Source organism: Anguilla rostrata, chromosome 6 (assembly GCF_018555375.3).
Source record: "Anguilla rostrata isolate EN2019 chromosome 6, ASM1855537v3, whole genome shotgun sequence".
NCBI lineage: Eukaryota > Metazoa > Chordata > Actinopteri > Anguilliformes > Anguillidae > Anguilla > Anguilla rostrata.
The window spans coordinates 9109285-9123222 of NC_057938.1; the positions used below are offsets into that span (position 1 = coordinate 9109285).

The 13938-nt window shown below is 46.4% G+C and overlaps 1 protein-coding gene and 1 non-coding gene across 4 annotated transcripts in view; one reads left to right on the top strand and one right to left on the bottom strand.

Annotated features, from left to right (window-relative positions):
- Positions 1-1612: 1612 nt before the first annotated feature.
- Positions 1613-1684, top strand: trnad-guc (transfer RNA aspartic acid (anticodon GUC)). Its single transcript has one exon. It is a non-coding gene; the product is annotated as a tRNA-Asp (tRNA).
- Positions 1685-2415: 731 nt separating this feature from the next.
- Positions 2416-13938, bottom strand: part of hs2st1a (heparan sulfate 2-O-sulfotransferase 1a) — a 70022-nt gene continuing 58499 nt past the window's right edge. For 2 of the 3 annotated variants that reach the window (XM_064338203.1, XM_064338202.1), the window contains exons 3-8: positions 8442-8677; positions 6382-6467; positions 5454-5592; positions 4669-4766; positions 3973-4130; positions 2417-3673 (exon numbers count right to left, since the gene is read on the bottom strand). In XM_064338203.1, coding sequence (XP_064194273.1) covers positions 3447-3673; positions 3973-4130; positions 4669-4766; positions 5454-5592; positions 6382-6467; positions 8442-8677 — 944 coding nt within the window. In that variant the 3' untranslated portion in view covers positions 2417-3446. Of the gene's footprint in view, positions 3674-3972; positions 4131-4668; positions 4767-5453; positions 5593-6381; positions 6468-8441; positions 8678-13938 lie in introns of all 3 variants that reach the window. The other variant, XM_064338201.1, reaches the window with a different exon arrangement.

Sequence of the window (13938 nt, forward strand, 5' to 3'; positions counted from 1 at the left end):
GGGTTTTGCCCCATAAAGAAAGCCATGTGCTGTCTTTAAATGGAGAGTGAATAAACTCATCAGGGCATTGCATGGTTTCTTTTTCTGTTGCTAAATGTGAATATTGTAGTGTTTTACCAGTGAAGTTGTCTAATGTCTCAAACTACTGCAAAACCACACTGAAAAACTTTCTGCCCCAACATCATTAACTACAATACATTATCAAGAAAAAAAAAAATCTTACCAGCACTCGGTTTCTTTAAATCCTTAATTACTGTCGAGACCAATCAAGTATTTATTTTCTAGGTACACCTGCAGGAATTTTCACAAGCTGACTGAATGGCTAACTAATGTAGTAATCACAGTTTTTTTTTTTTTATGGAACACAAGCCAAAACAAAAAATAACCTCATGAAACGTAGCTCACTTGGTTCACAATGTATTTCATGCTGAAAGCTGCATTGTTCATATCCTGTCTTACATACAGAATGCCTAGTAAGAAATTTCCAATTAGCATTTAAACCCCATCATTAAATAAAATGTCATTATTTTGGCAGGTGTTACAGACTGTATTCCTCAAATTAAAATGGGGCTTTTTGGAATAGTGGAGTCAATATGGAAGCACACTAAAAACAAGTCATTTACAGTGAACCAAATGTTTTGCTGTTTAACTGTAGCTAAACAGCACCCTCTAGTGCCTACAAAGGATGATCAATGCCAAGCTTCAATCAATGCCTTTTTCTAACAATAACATCTCCAAATGGTGAAATTGCACCTTTTAGTATATCACAAATATATGACCTGCCACAGCCATGTGGTCCATGTACATAATACGCATTAGTCCAATACAACTCAGCTATAAAGTGGAAATGTATAGAAAACTCCACTATTGGCTGTTGTTTTCCTCTTAGTTTATCATCTGCCTGTTGTCTAGTATAACACTTTCATCAAACAGAAAATAATGCGTATGACTGTTTTCTATCAGGATGATTGCACAAATTACATAGACCCTTAATTAGGAGCAATCTAAAGCCTAAACAGATGGATCCTGGACTCTGGACACTCCTCTCAATCAATCTTGAACCTCATCAATCAAAGTCAATACACAGTGGCTGCTCTTAATTAAGACAAGATAATTATCAGACTGTACCGGGCTTGTTGATGTAAAAACGGTGCCAAATGCCTGAAGCTAGTAAGAGATCAGTGGGGATCAAATGAGAAGTATGAAATGGAGCAGTTCAGGATATGGTCATAATTTCAGCTCCCACAATAGCCCTGATCCCACAGACCAACAGCACGTCTCATGTCCTGCGCTGTATAGAAACAAGTGGCAGACCTTCACTACTGTAGAGTCCCCACACAATAATCATGCGATTTGATTTGCCATGAAACCTGAAAGGGGACTCATACATTTTGCTAGATGAGCATGTTTTATCAAATTTTTCAGTGGAAATTGCTGCTCAGTTAATGGCAAATTAAACCGCTGCAAATGATCCCTTGTTTTTTTTCATGTTAGATGAGTCCAGTTATCAACTTTTCACCATGAGCAAAGCCACATATGAAAACTGCTGAGCTCAGTGTTTCACAAAAGTTACCTACAACACCTCCTTTCACCTTTTTCTACCTGTATGCACTCCTCGTTAGTATAGTGGTGAGTATCCCCGCCTGTCACGCGGGAGACCGGGGTTCGATTCCCCGACGGGGAGGCAAAGCTTTTGGTATGCACTTCCTGCACGTCAAAGCGTCTGCCGAGTAGATGTAATGAATCACTTCGACCGCATGCTTAGTTCTCATAAGACTTGCTGAAGAACATACTGTGCGGTACACATCTGAAAAGACGAAAATGAGTGAGTAGGTTATGATCAGTTTTGCTGTACCTGTGTGCACCTCTGACAAAACCACTGAACAATACTGCTGTAATCAGTAATCAATCACACACAGTAAAGCATTGGTGATGATTAAAAAAAAACTATTTAACATGCAACTCCTTCAAACTGCCTCAAGGAAGCAGATCCAAAGACCCTGTTTTACTGAAGGGCAGCTACTCTGCGTTTTTAAAGGAGTGCTGTACGAAGAACCCACAGTGAAATCCTTCAGGCTCTGCAATACCAGCCATGGCTGCAGATTTCTCAACCTTAACTGTATGGATGGATCTTTAAACTTAAAAATGCGCTTCCTTTCTGGAGATCATGCTTCCAGAAAGGCTTAGCATACAACACCCAATTACAGATAAGAGTCATCTAAACATGAATCTGTATTGGACATAAAGTACTTGAATGAATGCAGCACAATGGATTTTCATTTTAAGTGTAGTTAATCCGGTTGCCTGTGGAGGGCAGCATTGAGCAAAGCATTTCCACAGTTCATATGACTTGTAAAGACAGAGTTGACATGGTAGTAGAGGGTGTGTCATGTTAAACAGGGTAAAGAAATGAAACAGTTTTTTTTTTCTTTTTTTAATAACCTTTTGGTCCAAATACATAAAATATGCAGTATGTACAGCAGCTGTTTTTCCATCTTGGTAATTACAATGCTTGTAAACACATTACAAAGCACCCTAGCAAAAATACTCCTACAGGTAAAAGTGTACAAGATGCAGAAAACCAAAAATCCCATGAACGTACAATACCACAATTCTTAAAATGGAGGTCTTGTGCACGCAGGCCTGTGCCTAGTGCAGACATGTTATCCATCACCCTGGTAATAACTGGACAACCACCAAGGTGACAGACTCTAGACTGGGTCTGTCACGTGATGCGTTTTTACCATCGATGAGAATATGAGTACAACTTTTCCACAGCATTGTTAAGACGGTAGTCCTCTCTAGGGGACACGGGGGCTTTCATTAAACCGCCCGATAATGCCTTTGTCACATTTAAAACACGGGTGTCAAATTTTCTAGACATCGTGATAACCATGTTCATAAGAAATCAACAAACCGAAAAACAAAAGAAAAATAACTTTTTTTTAAAACGCCCTCTGATTGGACAGGACTTGTAACAGTGTGAAAGAGGGCACATCTAGCGCGCTTTTGAAATGTACACCGCTGAAGTGGCTCGCTGGGTATATACGGCAGTGACTTTCCTCCGCACCCCTGCAACAGTGTCCCAGAGTCCGTGACCTTTCACCTGGCAGTGAAAGAAAGGGGGGGGGGGTGGTCGTGACGAGGTTGAAAGACGTCGGCGCTGTGAGGCCGGGCCTCTGGACGAAGGCTCTGGCCAGCCCTCGTTCGTAACAGGAAGCGTCCGCATCCGCGGCCGCTGTGGGTCGACGGCCGGCTAGTCGAGCGAAGTTCGGCGAGGGGACTGGTGCCCGCAGAAGTACCGTTCAGAAGACTGCTGAGCACCGTATGTCCAGGCCCGCCATTTTGTTTAGAAATGTGTCCTTCCTCTTCCTCTTTTCCCCGGTGTGTGAGACGGCGGCGCTAGGCCGAGGCTCGCGGCCCTTCCTGCGGGCTCCCCCGCGCCGCTAGTTCATCTTGGGGTAGATCTTCTCGTAGAAGAAGTTCTGCGCCAGCAGGTAGAGCTCGCCGTCCTTTTCCCGGACGGCGTGGGCGCGGACGAACTGGAACTGCTCCAGCGCGAACTCGTAGAACTCGTTCTCCATCTTCCAGATGTCCGACTGCTGCAGCTTGGCGATGGACTCCTTGGTGGGCGGCTTCTTCTCGCTCGTCTTCCTCAGGTGCGATTTCTTCCCTGCAAACGAAATGGCCAGGCTCATGAATCTTGGTCCTCTCAGCTCATTAAGGGCAACAGTTCAAAAATGTAAAAGCCTCGGTATTAAGATTTTAACGATGTGCAGTAAAAAGTACCTAGTCATATAAATGTTACAGAAGTAGTTTTGGCATCTGGGTATATGGTTATGTACAGTATGTAGCAAACTTGGACACTATGTAAATGATCTCTCTCAGAGGCGGGGCCTTGGGTGGGTGGGTTGGGCAACTTTGGGTGGGTGGGCGTGGTCTGGGGGGTGGATGAGGCTTGGAGGGTCGTACCTGTGCGGTAGAGCTCAGTGGCACCCCGAAAGTAACGCGGCAGGGCCGCTTCCAGCATCATCACAAAGTCCTCCAGCTCCTCCGTCACGCCCACCAGCAGGTACTCGTTGACCAGGTTGTACTTGGCCTGTTCCAGGGCCCAGTGGCTCCCCGTGTTCCTGGAGAAACACAGACTGTGAGCGCACTGCACAGCACACAAAACCACAGGTGTGATGCTACGCTCATAAAGACCGGCTCTCTGAGGGCCTATTGTAACTCATTACTTAGCACAGTGACCTTAAGTGGCAGTATTAATAGAGAAGAAAGATAGAAATCTTTGGGGTATTTTTCCCCTTTCCCCCGCTGTGTCAGGCTAAGCACCTTCCTCAGGAGTACAATGGAAGTGCCCCTGCTGAGAATCGATCCTACAGTACAGTTCCTGAGGCAAAAGCCCAGTTTCCTAATCATTATGCTACAGTGCCGTCTTTTTTTTGATGCATTTTTCTTCAGCCTTTAAAATTACCTAACCCTATAATAACAGAAACAACATACATAATATTAATATGAAATAACTTTTATATTTGCAGTCAAAATGGGTGGTAGGGATTCATTTAAACTACCCAGTAGCTGAGTATGTGTGTATTTGTGTTGGCTGAAGAAGTTCACAGGAGAGAAGTTCACAGGTGTATGATGGGAGTTTGAGTGCGAGTCACCCACCAGCACTCTGAATAGTGACCACAGAAGAAGGGAATCTGAAGCCAGAGCTTTTCAGCAGCACAGTCTGATCCTCCCGCTGATACGCACTCATCAAAGGTCTGAAACACAACACACACAGTGACGGAAAGGGTTAAAGCAACACACAGAATCACGGAAAGGGTTAAAGCAACACACAGAATCACGGAAAGGGTTAAAGCAACACACAGAATCACGGAAAGGGTTAAAGCAACACACAGAATCACGGAAAGGGTTAAAGCAACACACAGAATCACGGAAAGGGTTAAAGCAACACACAGAATCACGGAAAGGGTTAAAACGCCACAGAGACACAAAAAGGGGTCAAACTAAAAGGATTACTCTCTGCTATGCAGTCTTATGAAATCTTGTTTTTAAATTGTCAAACAAATTAATTAATTAATTCATTCATTCATTCATCCACTCATTCAAAATGAAAAACACACAGTCACAGAAAAGGCTGAAACGCAGCACGCACTGGCTAGCATGCCACCGTCAAAGGTCTGAAACAAAACGCTTACAGACGTCAACGGGGCTAAGAAGCAACACTCAGGAAAGGTAAGTCACATTCCTCGGATAAAAGACGCAAGTGGCGTGTGTGTCAAGTAGCTCATTGAAACGCTGCCGAATAGACTACCTGCACAAGTGTCTGGTAGCGTTTCAATGGCGTCCCTCACTGAAAGGGCAGCGCTGAATGAGGAAGAGAGTGAAGGAGGTGCGCGGAAGGACGCGGCGCCGGAGAAAGAGCGGGAGAGAGAGAGAGAGAGTACCTTCTTATCCCCCTGCTTCCTCCTCCGCAGGCCCGGCCGGTAGTCGTCCCCGAAGCGCAGGAAGTAGTAGTAAGACACCAGGCGCTCTATGGGGTCCCTGATCACATTGATGTAGATGGGCTTTCTCTTCACTCCAAACCTGAAAGAGGACAGGACAAATCGGAGATCTAATGTCTATCTCTTCACTTACAGAGAGAGACGCATACTGGAGTACAGCTTATGGTTGCAACTGAGTATGTACCTAATTTAAGGAAAAAATAGTTTGGGGCTAAACAATATATTTCAATCAAATTAAATACTTGTTTCAATGCTCTTGAAGAGTACTGCATTTTAATCTTTCTACCAAGTGGCGGCGCCATAGAGTAAAATATAATCCTATAAGCGTTAGAAACTGCTTAATAGCCCTAGATGCCATCCGCACCAACATTGAAATGCAAAGAACCAGACTGGATCCACGGAGTGTTTGGTGCACTGCTTGGCTTTAGCCACAAGAGGGCAGCTTCTACACAAGCAAATGATAGGCCGCAAATGAAACCATCTTCAGTATTGTTTTATCTGTATTGGATCCTGTTCTTGAAGCACAGATGCTGGGTTCTGCGATGACTACACTAAAATATTAGTTCATGCCACACAATTACCAGCAAAAACAAGGATCCGTCATATTTATACTGCGAGCATCATTTGCAACTGCAGAAAATGGCTACCGGGAAACAGCTGGGTTGTTCCAGAGTAATTTTGTGTAATTGACCATTTTACGTAGACCCGCAGCACAATCACTGACGGTCCCCTAATTCTCCTACTGGGTGACTCATTGTCCAGCCTGGAAAAACAAGCTCAGTTTTTTTTTCCAGGGAGACGTTTCCTCGTTGCGACAGGCCACACGGTGGTCTGAGGCCAGAGTGTACACGCGCGGGCGAACGGCACTCACTTTGAGAAGTCCAGGAAGGCCACGTGCCCGTGATAGAAAGCCGGCTTCATCTCCCGCCAGGACGTCACGTTCCGCACGAAGCGCACCTGGGACGACAGGAGAGCGGTGAGACAACCACACCCCCGCCCCCCGCGCACATCACCTCGGCCAATGCCGACCCGCCCTGCCCCGCGTGCAATTCTTACCGACCGAACGCTGAGAAAGGAACGATTTAGACGGAGTCGCCGGGCAGCTCAGAAAATGGCCGGCCGGCCGCTCCGTGCCGCCGTCTCTTCTTCACAGTGGAGAAGCGCGGTGCAATACTCAGAGACAACGTGTTGGGAAAACACGGACACGATATTGCGGAAGAACAAGGGAAATGAGATACTTTCGCGGCAGCCAGGGCAAACAGTCTGAGCGCTGGTTCACAGCAGCATGAATACTGATGCAGAGCGATGCCTCAGGAGTTAATGCAATTAAACTGAATAAAAATGAGGCCTTCAGAGCCTGAATCAACACATGCTGCATCGACTGTCATAACTCTTTATACTCACAGTGCGGGACAGTAGATTTAACCTTCTTATTATCATTATTATTATTATTCACACTGACCATTTCTTCTGAAAGATAGTATCAGTAATCCACAATGCAGCTTGTCCTTATCTGAGATTTTAGCAACCGTAAATTTTTTCAAATTCTTAGGCAACAATTTATCAACAGCAGAGCTCAAGTTCTGTTTGAAAAAGAAAGAAAAGGAAAAACACTTTTAGATTCTAGATTTAGAATGTTTACACATGCTAAGTACACTCACAGTTCAATAAAGCCAGATCCATTATGGGTATTATAAACTCCTCATTTATATGGCGTCATTATTGAGACAGATGGGCACTGGACCTAAATATATAACGTTCCAAGTCCTGGCAAAACAAATTTATCCTGTTTTCCTACATACTGCTGAAGCCTCAAGTTATTTGTTCTTAACTGCAGATTTATAATGTATTAAGACAGGGAACAGCATGGTTCCCAGGGATAAGGGCAGAGAACAGTGCTAATTCAGCAGCCACTGTCAAATCCTTCAGCCCTTCAGAATGCTTATGCAGGCTTCTTACCTACATCTAGAAACCCGTCCAGAACACGAACACAGAGGTACAACAGGACAGCAGAACAGAGTCCCTTAACAGGAAGATTAAGTGCTGTTTGTTTTCTGCTTTCCACTACAAAAGTCGAGCCTCCTCCGATGAATGCAAGCCTGCTTCCTCTGTCTATCTTAATGTTCGTCTTTGTACAATGTACAACCGTTTCACCACGTTGGAAACGGTGACACTCTCGTAATGATTACAGCGCATGAATTATGCATGAGGACGAAGAGGCAACTGCCAATCGTATCTGGCTGCGATCTAGAGTTACGGGCTGTCGTCAGCGCTGTTTCTGAAGCGCGACACCGGATTGGCCGGCCGCATTCCGCGCGGGTCCCGGCGACGGAGTCGGCGTCGGCATCGGCCAAGGTCAGGACCGTCACCGTTACGCAATCGCGAAAATGACAGCCGTCAGCTGCGGCGAAAAGATTCCACTGATGCAACCAGAAAACCGATCCCCCGGCGCCCGATATCTTCCCGACAAGATGACAGCTCGGTTATGAAATGGAATACTAAAACAAGGAAACGCAACGTAACGGCGGCATTGATCGCACGCCGTGAACGGAGTTCAGCACACGCTCAGAATTGAATTCTGCAAATGTTTAAATGTTCATTTACGATTCTCCCCTTTCAAATATCTTCTTTGATGACTTTCTACATTTATGGAATTATGAAATTGAGAGTTGGGAGATGGAAACATCTCAAACATTTGATTAGGATATCAAATTTACTCAATTAGAAATGTGAAACAGCCTTTTTGAGCAGCAAGTTATTATGGGTAATAATTTGCACGGTGCAAGTCCCTGTACTTGCTACGGAATTTGATGACTGTTTATTAGTACCTGTACGGCAGGGCTAGGACATGAGGCTGAACTTTTATAACCAGACTTGTTTACAATAAGACCGGCCAATGAGCAAAGAGGATCCATTGCTGCGGGCTCTCACCTGGTCCTGCAGTGACATGACGGGGTTGTTCTTGGTGGTGTTGATGTGCAGGACGTGGTACTTGTTCTTGCCGCACAGGTCGTAGGCGATGTTGGTGAAGGAGGTGCTGGCGGTCTTGGGCACGCGGTTGTAAATGATGACCACGTCGTCGCCCTCGTCCGGCGCCGCCTCCCTGCCGCCGTCCATGGTGTGGCGCTGCTCCACCTCCCGCACCTCGTGCCGGGCGATGGCGAGCTCTGCGGAGGGAAAGGAGGGGTCTCGGTGAGACAGCCGCGAGCAGGAGAGCAGCAGGCGCTACGTACTCCCAGACAATCAGAAATCTGGTTTCCGGGGGGGGGTCTCGAGCGGCAGAGTCGGCGCGTTCGCTCCCGCCGGCTTCCTGTGATTGGCGCCAGCGCTCTCCTGTGCGGCAGGTGAGGTGTGAAATAGCCGGCGGCTCACAGGCGAGCGCGGCGGAGCAGCGCGCGCACCTGCTCTATTTCGCCCTGGCACGCGGGCGCAGGTGGCACAGCGACGCGCTGGCTCGAGAGAACGTCAAATAGCAAACGGGGGAGAAAAAGGAAAATGGACAAAAACACTAACGCAAGAAAATGTCAGTTTCCCTTAAAATGCAAATCAGGTTTCTTTTGGGTGAACGTTATTAAACGAATCACATTTCTTTCACTGCACTGATCCAATGGCCCTAACCCAAGAGAACGGCTCCCAGCCAATGGGATGCACCCAGCAGAGCCCTTCACACCTGATTGGCTGCACCTGCTGGAAGTGAAGCGGCGCTGTCACAGAAAGATGGATTACACAAAAGCCTCAGCTGGGCGCTTCCCCCTCAACGGCTACAGTGAGCGAACGAAAATACGGCCGCCAATAAATACTACCAATTAGAATGCAAACCAAGCCACACACTGAACTCCTTCTGCCCCCCACTAACGAGGCACAAAGGGAGGCTTTGAAACTGAACATGGAATTTGGAAGAGAAAAAAAATCCCCAGACTGTCAAGAATATGGAGATAATTCTCCCTTCGTCGGTGGAAAAACTTGTGATGTTCGCAATTATCGAAGACCATTTCGATGATGTAGACTTTCAGGGAAAACACAAACACTCAGGAGGTGTGCTAGCAAGATAAAAGGCCAGCACTGGTTCGATATGTTCCGGCTAAAAGATAAAAATGAGGGTAATTTTGGACTGTGATGGCCCCTGAGCCTCTGAGAGATGGCCTGGTGGTGATGAGCACAAGACAGTGTCGAGAGAACGCACCAATCAGCAGCACCAGCGACGAGGCGGCTCTCCTGATTGGTGGTCTGTCCTGTTCTGAGGTAACACCATCCAACCCTACTGTTTGCTTTTAGACCTCAGGCTTTTAGTCTCTCAGCCAGCAGCGCTGAGTAAACACCGCAGAACGTTCCGGTTTCATTTGCTCTCATCTCAACATGCAAGCAATAAATTGGGGTGTTGCCTTTTTTTATTATTGAGACAAGGAATATTTTTTTAAATGTTTACCATATTCCCTACTTGGTTTTCACTTTACAACAGATATAAGCTATAATGTATATAATATACAGGGATATTTACTGCACTCGCTTATAATTCAGGTAGGCGGCAAACTGATAAACACCGATGCATACGTCACTTTGCACACCTCCACACACAACACTGGACTGCAGCACTGTTCACACAGTCCTGTGCTCCTAGGTCCGCTAAACACACCGGAAGCTGCGAAAGACCGGCACCGATTTTTAAAATTTATTTATTTTTGTTCTGCACCCTCCCAGCAACCTGGCCCAGCGGCCCTTCCAGCGTGCACCTCGCGTGAATCAGCGCAGCCGACAACTCACCAACGAGCTACTAAACCACGTACCCAAATGCTAACGCCGCGAGCGGGCTGCAAAACAAACCGGCGAAGCAGCACCGTGTAAAATGAAAAAAAAGAGAGAGAGGCTTATCGCTGCCGTGGCGAGGTTCTCCGCCAACGCTCTTTGGGGCAGGATTCATGAAGCAATTACACCGCTGGGCCGTTCCGAAGCGCACGCGGACAATACCGCTCAAATAAAACCGTCACATAATCTCGTGAAAGATAGGTCCCTCTTTTTTTTTTTTTTTTTTAACAAGAGCCATCTTGCAACACTCAGATCATATTAAGTGGACACTGTTGTTAAAAAAAAAAAAATAATAATAATAACGTCGAGAAAGACGCGGGGCCAGCGCGCTGGAGCTGGACCAGCGCTCGGATAATTACACAAAGAGGCTCCCCTCTCGGGGGAGTCAGGCCTGTAAAAAGGCTGAATGCCATCCGTCTGAAAGGACTTCTGTCACAAACCAAAGCTCCGTTTTGCAGGCAGCACAGTGGCCGCATCGTCCTCCCAGACACCAAAGGGGATTGATTCGCCTCCGCCGAACAAACAGGAAATGTATTGGATTTCACATTAAAAATAATGAGGCTGAAACATAATTTCAGAGGCCAATGTTTTTTTGATTGCTTTCGAGCAGCAGGTTTCCTTTTCTCTTTGATACATTTTTTTTTTTTTCAGACGCTGGCTTTGATATAGCTCTCGCCAATTTTCACCCGTCCGTGAGCTTCCAGCCCTCCTGCTTCTCCCTCTCCCCAGCAAAAATAAAACGTTAATACACATTTCTGGTCGCAGCCATATTTAAAAGGCAACACACCGCTTCCGCACGATCGTATGAAGTGAAACAAACGGGAGTGAACAACAAATCGGTAGGACAATGAACGCGGAGGTTCCACCAGCGCTCGCCGGGAAGGAAATCCATGACATCAATACCAGCATTTCCATGACAACCGGGGAGCGGCAGCACTTTTGGGCCCCCCCGGGGGTGGGGGGGGAGAAAAAAAGGGGAGTTCACAGGAGAGCAAGTTTAATCAAACAACTTATAAATCTCAGGCAGCTTAAGGTGGAGCCAAGCCCTCCCACAGCGGGCCCTCCATCACGGGGCCCATTCAGGGCCTGTCCTCCGCACCGCGAGTTCAATCAGAGGCCAGAAGCGCTGGCAAGCTGAGGAAATGAATCTTTCAGGAGCTTTAATTGGCGACTACGCCATCTTTACACAAAGACTCCTCCCAGCCTCTTCTGCTCCTCATTCTTCTCCCTCGGGGGTTTCGTGCCTGGGATTATGTTGTAAGACACCTTGAAGTTGGCAGATAGCTTTTTTTAAATGGGACTAGATGGGCTGAATGGCCTGTTCTGGCCATTATGCGCTCTTGTGTTCTCATGTTGTAAAACGGCCATCGCATCCTGCTCTGTGGCCTAGAGCCTTCAAGTGAGGAGGTATGCATTTGAGCTGCAGCCAATCAGAATCGCTTCCTGCACACAGGAGAGACGCCATGCCTCTGCTGATTGGACCAGACTGCCCTCATCGTTGTGAGAGGGGAGGGAGGGGGGTTTCCACACCTGCGATGGGAAGGCACTGCTAACTGTCATCATGCCTGCTGCATTCCATGCCAGCGGCAGGTGATTATTCCTGACAGCATTAATCATTCATGCCGCCGCGCACCAGGACCGTTCCTACCGGATTACGACCGCCGTTTCTCTCCACGACCAAGCTTTGAAGAGAGCTCACTTTAGAACTGTTCAATATTATGCTTGGAAACAGGTATTCACAGTTCAAAGCGGCATTTATTTACGTTTATGAATTTTGCCAAGCCAAACAACCCACAACGTGCAAACAACGGTCCGTGCTCCAGGAAGGGTCTGTAACACATTCAAGCACTTATGAGCTCAATGTCTCATATAAAGGTCCTCCAGAGCAGAACAAAAAAAGAATTTAAAAAAATAAAGCTGAGGGGCTTAGCTCAGACACTCACAGATCACTGATCGCAAATTATCCTGTCACATCAAGTCATCAATGCAAAAGAGCTGAGCATTTCCAGAGCCAAAATACTCCCTTTGACTTAGAAATGCTACATTATTTCTTCAGAAACACATTTTGGGAGTTCTGCGATCAAAATGAACTCCCCAAAGAAAAGGATAAATGCTGGTGTTTCCCCCAGTGAAAGCATGGGGTTGATTTGATTCCCAAACCGGCAGTGCACTCTCAAACCTACACGTGTGCCTGTGGGTTGGCAGTACACCATAATGGTTACAGAACTGAGCTTTCAACGTCTAGGTCAGAGGTTCAATTCACAGGTGCACACGGCTGCACCCTTGAGCAAGGTGCTTAATGTGAATTGCTTCAGCAAATGCCCAGCTGTATAAATGGACTGCATGAAAAGAATATAGCCTAAGTTGTGCAAGTCACTCCGGATAAGAGCATCTGTCAAGACACTCCGCATTAGTGCGTTTTAGCGTTAATGCGGGTGTGAAGGAAAAGTAATTAACAAAAGAAAGAAATAAAATAAAACTGGACCTACTTGATTTCCTTCAGCTAAATCCATGACTAAGTGGCCCCTTTAGACATCATTTGCATGTGTTTTAAAGGTCTAGACCAATATATATTGCTTCAATTATTCGTATTAATATTATTGTCATATAAATATAAAACAGTTCTGCTTGAAGCAAAGGGTCATAGAAAGAGAAAAGCCTGAATCGAGCTTCACAGATAGGCCCGTTTCCTGAAAAGGAAGAACACATATTGACAGTGCAAATACTCCGTGGCCTGTGAGGACGCGGTGAATGAGATGCTATATTAGTGCTGTCTAAAGCAAACAAAGGGACGAGTCAGATTATCAAGTGTGGCGCTGTCATGACCAACGAGCTCACAGTGAGAAGCATACCATCCAACTAGTTTCTGACATCACCTTATCACATCCATAGGCTGTGGCACACGTTGGCATTAGAGCTTTTTCTTACAGTTTCCAACCATTTCATGTTGCCAGTTGGCGAGATTCTGTTCCGACAGGAAACTCCGAGATGATGCATTTCTCCTGGCTGACAAACACCATCGAGTTCCCCAAATAAACGACAAGACGACATCGTAGTGGCCTCTTCTTCCTGAGCTTCTTTCCACTAGCCAAGGGCGCACCCAACAGTCTCACTGGAGATCGGTCGAAGCAAACACTCATTGAAAAGGATGAGGGTTACAGGGAAATATGGCCAGTCCTTTAAGACCCTGTCAAGCTGCAATGACTGGTTACCTTGCACTAGATCAATGAGAATCACATAACAAAATAATATTGAATTCAACGCTGAACATGCCAAGCACAAAGATACTAAGCTACTGGGCTCTTAAAAAGCGTATTATAAATGGACAACAGAAACCCATTCCCTGGGTTTGTATGGTTTGTATTTGCTCACAGTCCTACTCTAGTTGTCCTCTGAACAGCAAGCCTGTCACCCTCAGGGCGAGCGGACACTCTAATGGAGAATGCGGGGGAAGTGAAACGACAAGAAAAGAGAGGGAGGAGAAGCGCTTTCTCGCGTTTGGGCTGCAGGCGAGGCCCGAGCCCGTGCGCGGCGGCTGTAATTACCCAGAAACCAGTGCTTTAAGTGACTGGCTCCTCTTCCGCCACCGATGCCCGCCGGCGCGTGAAATGACCATCTTTAAATA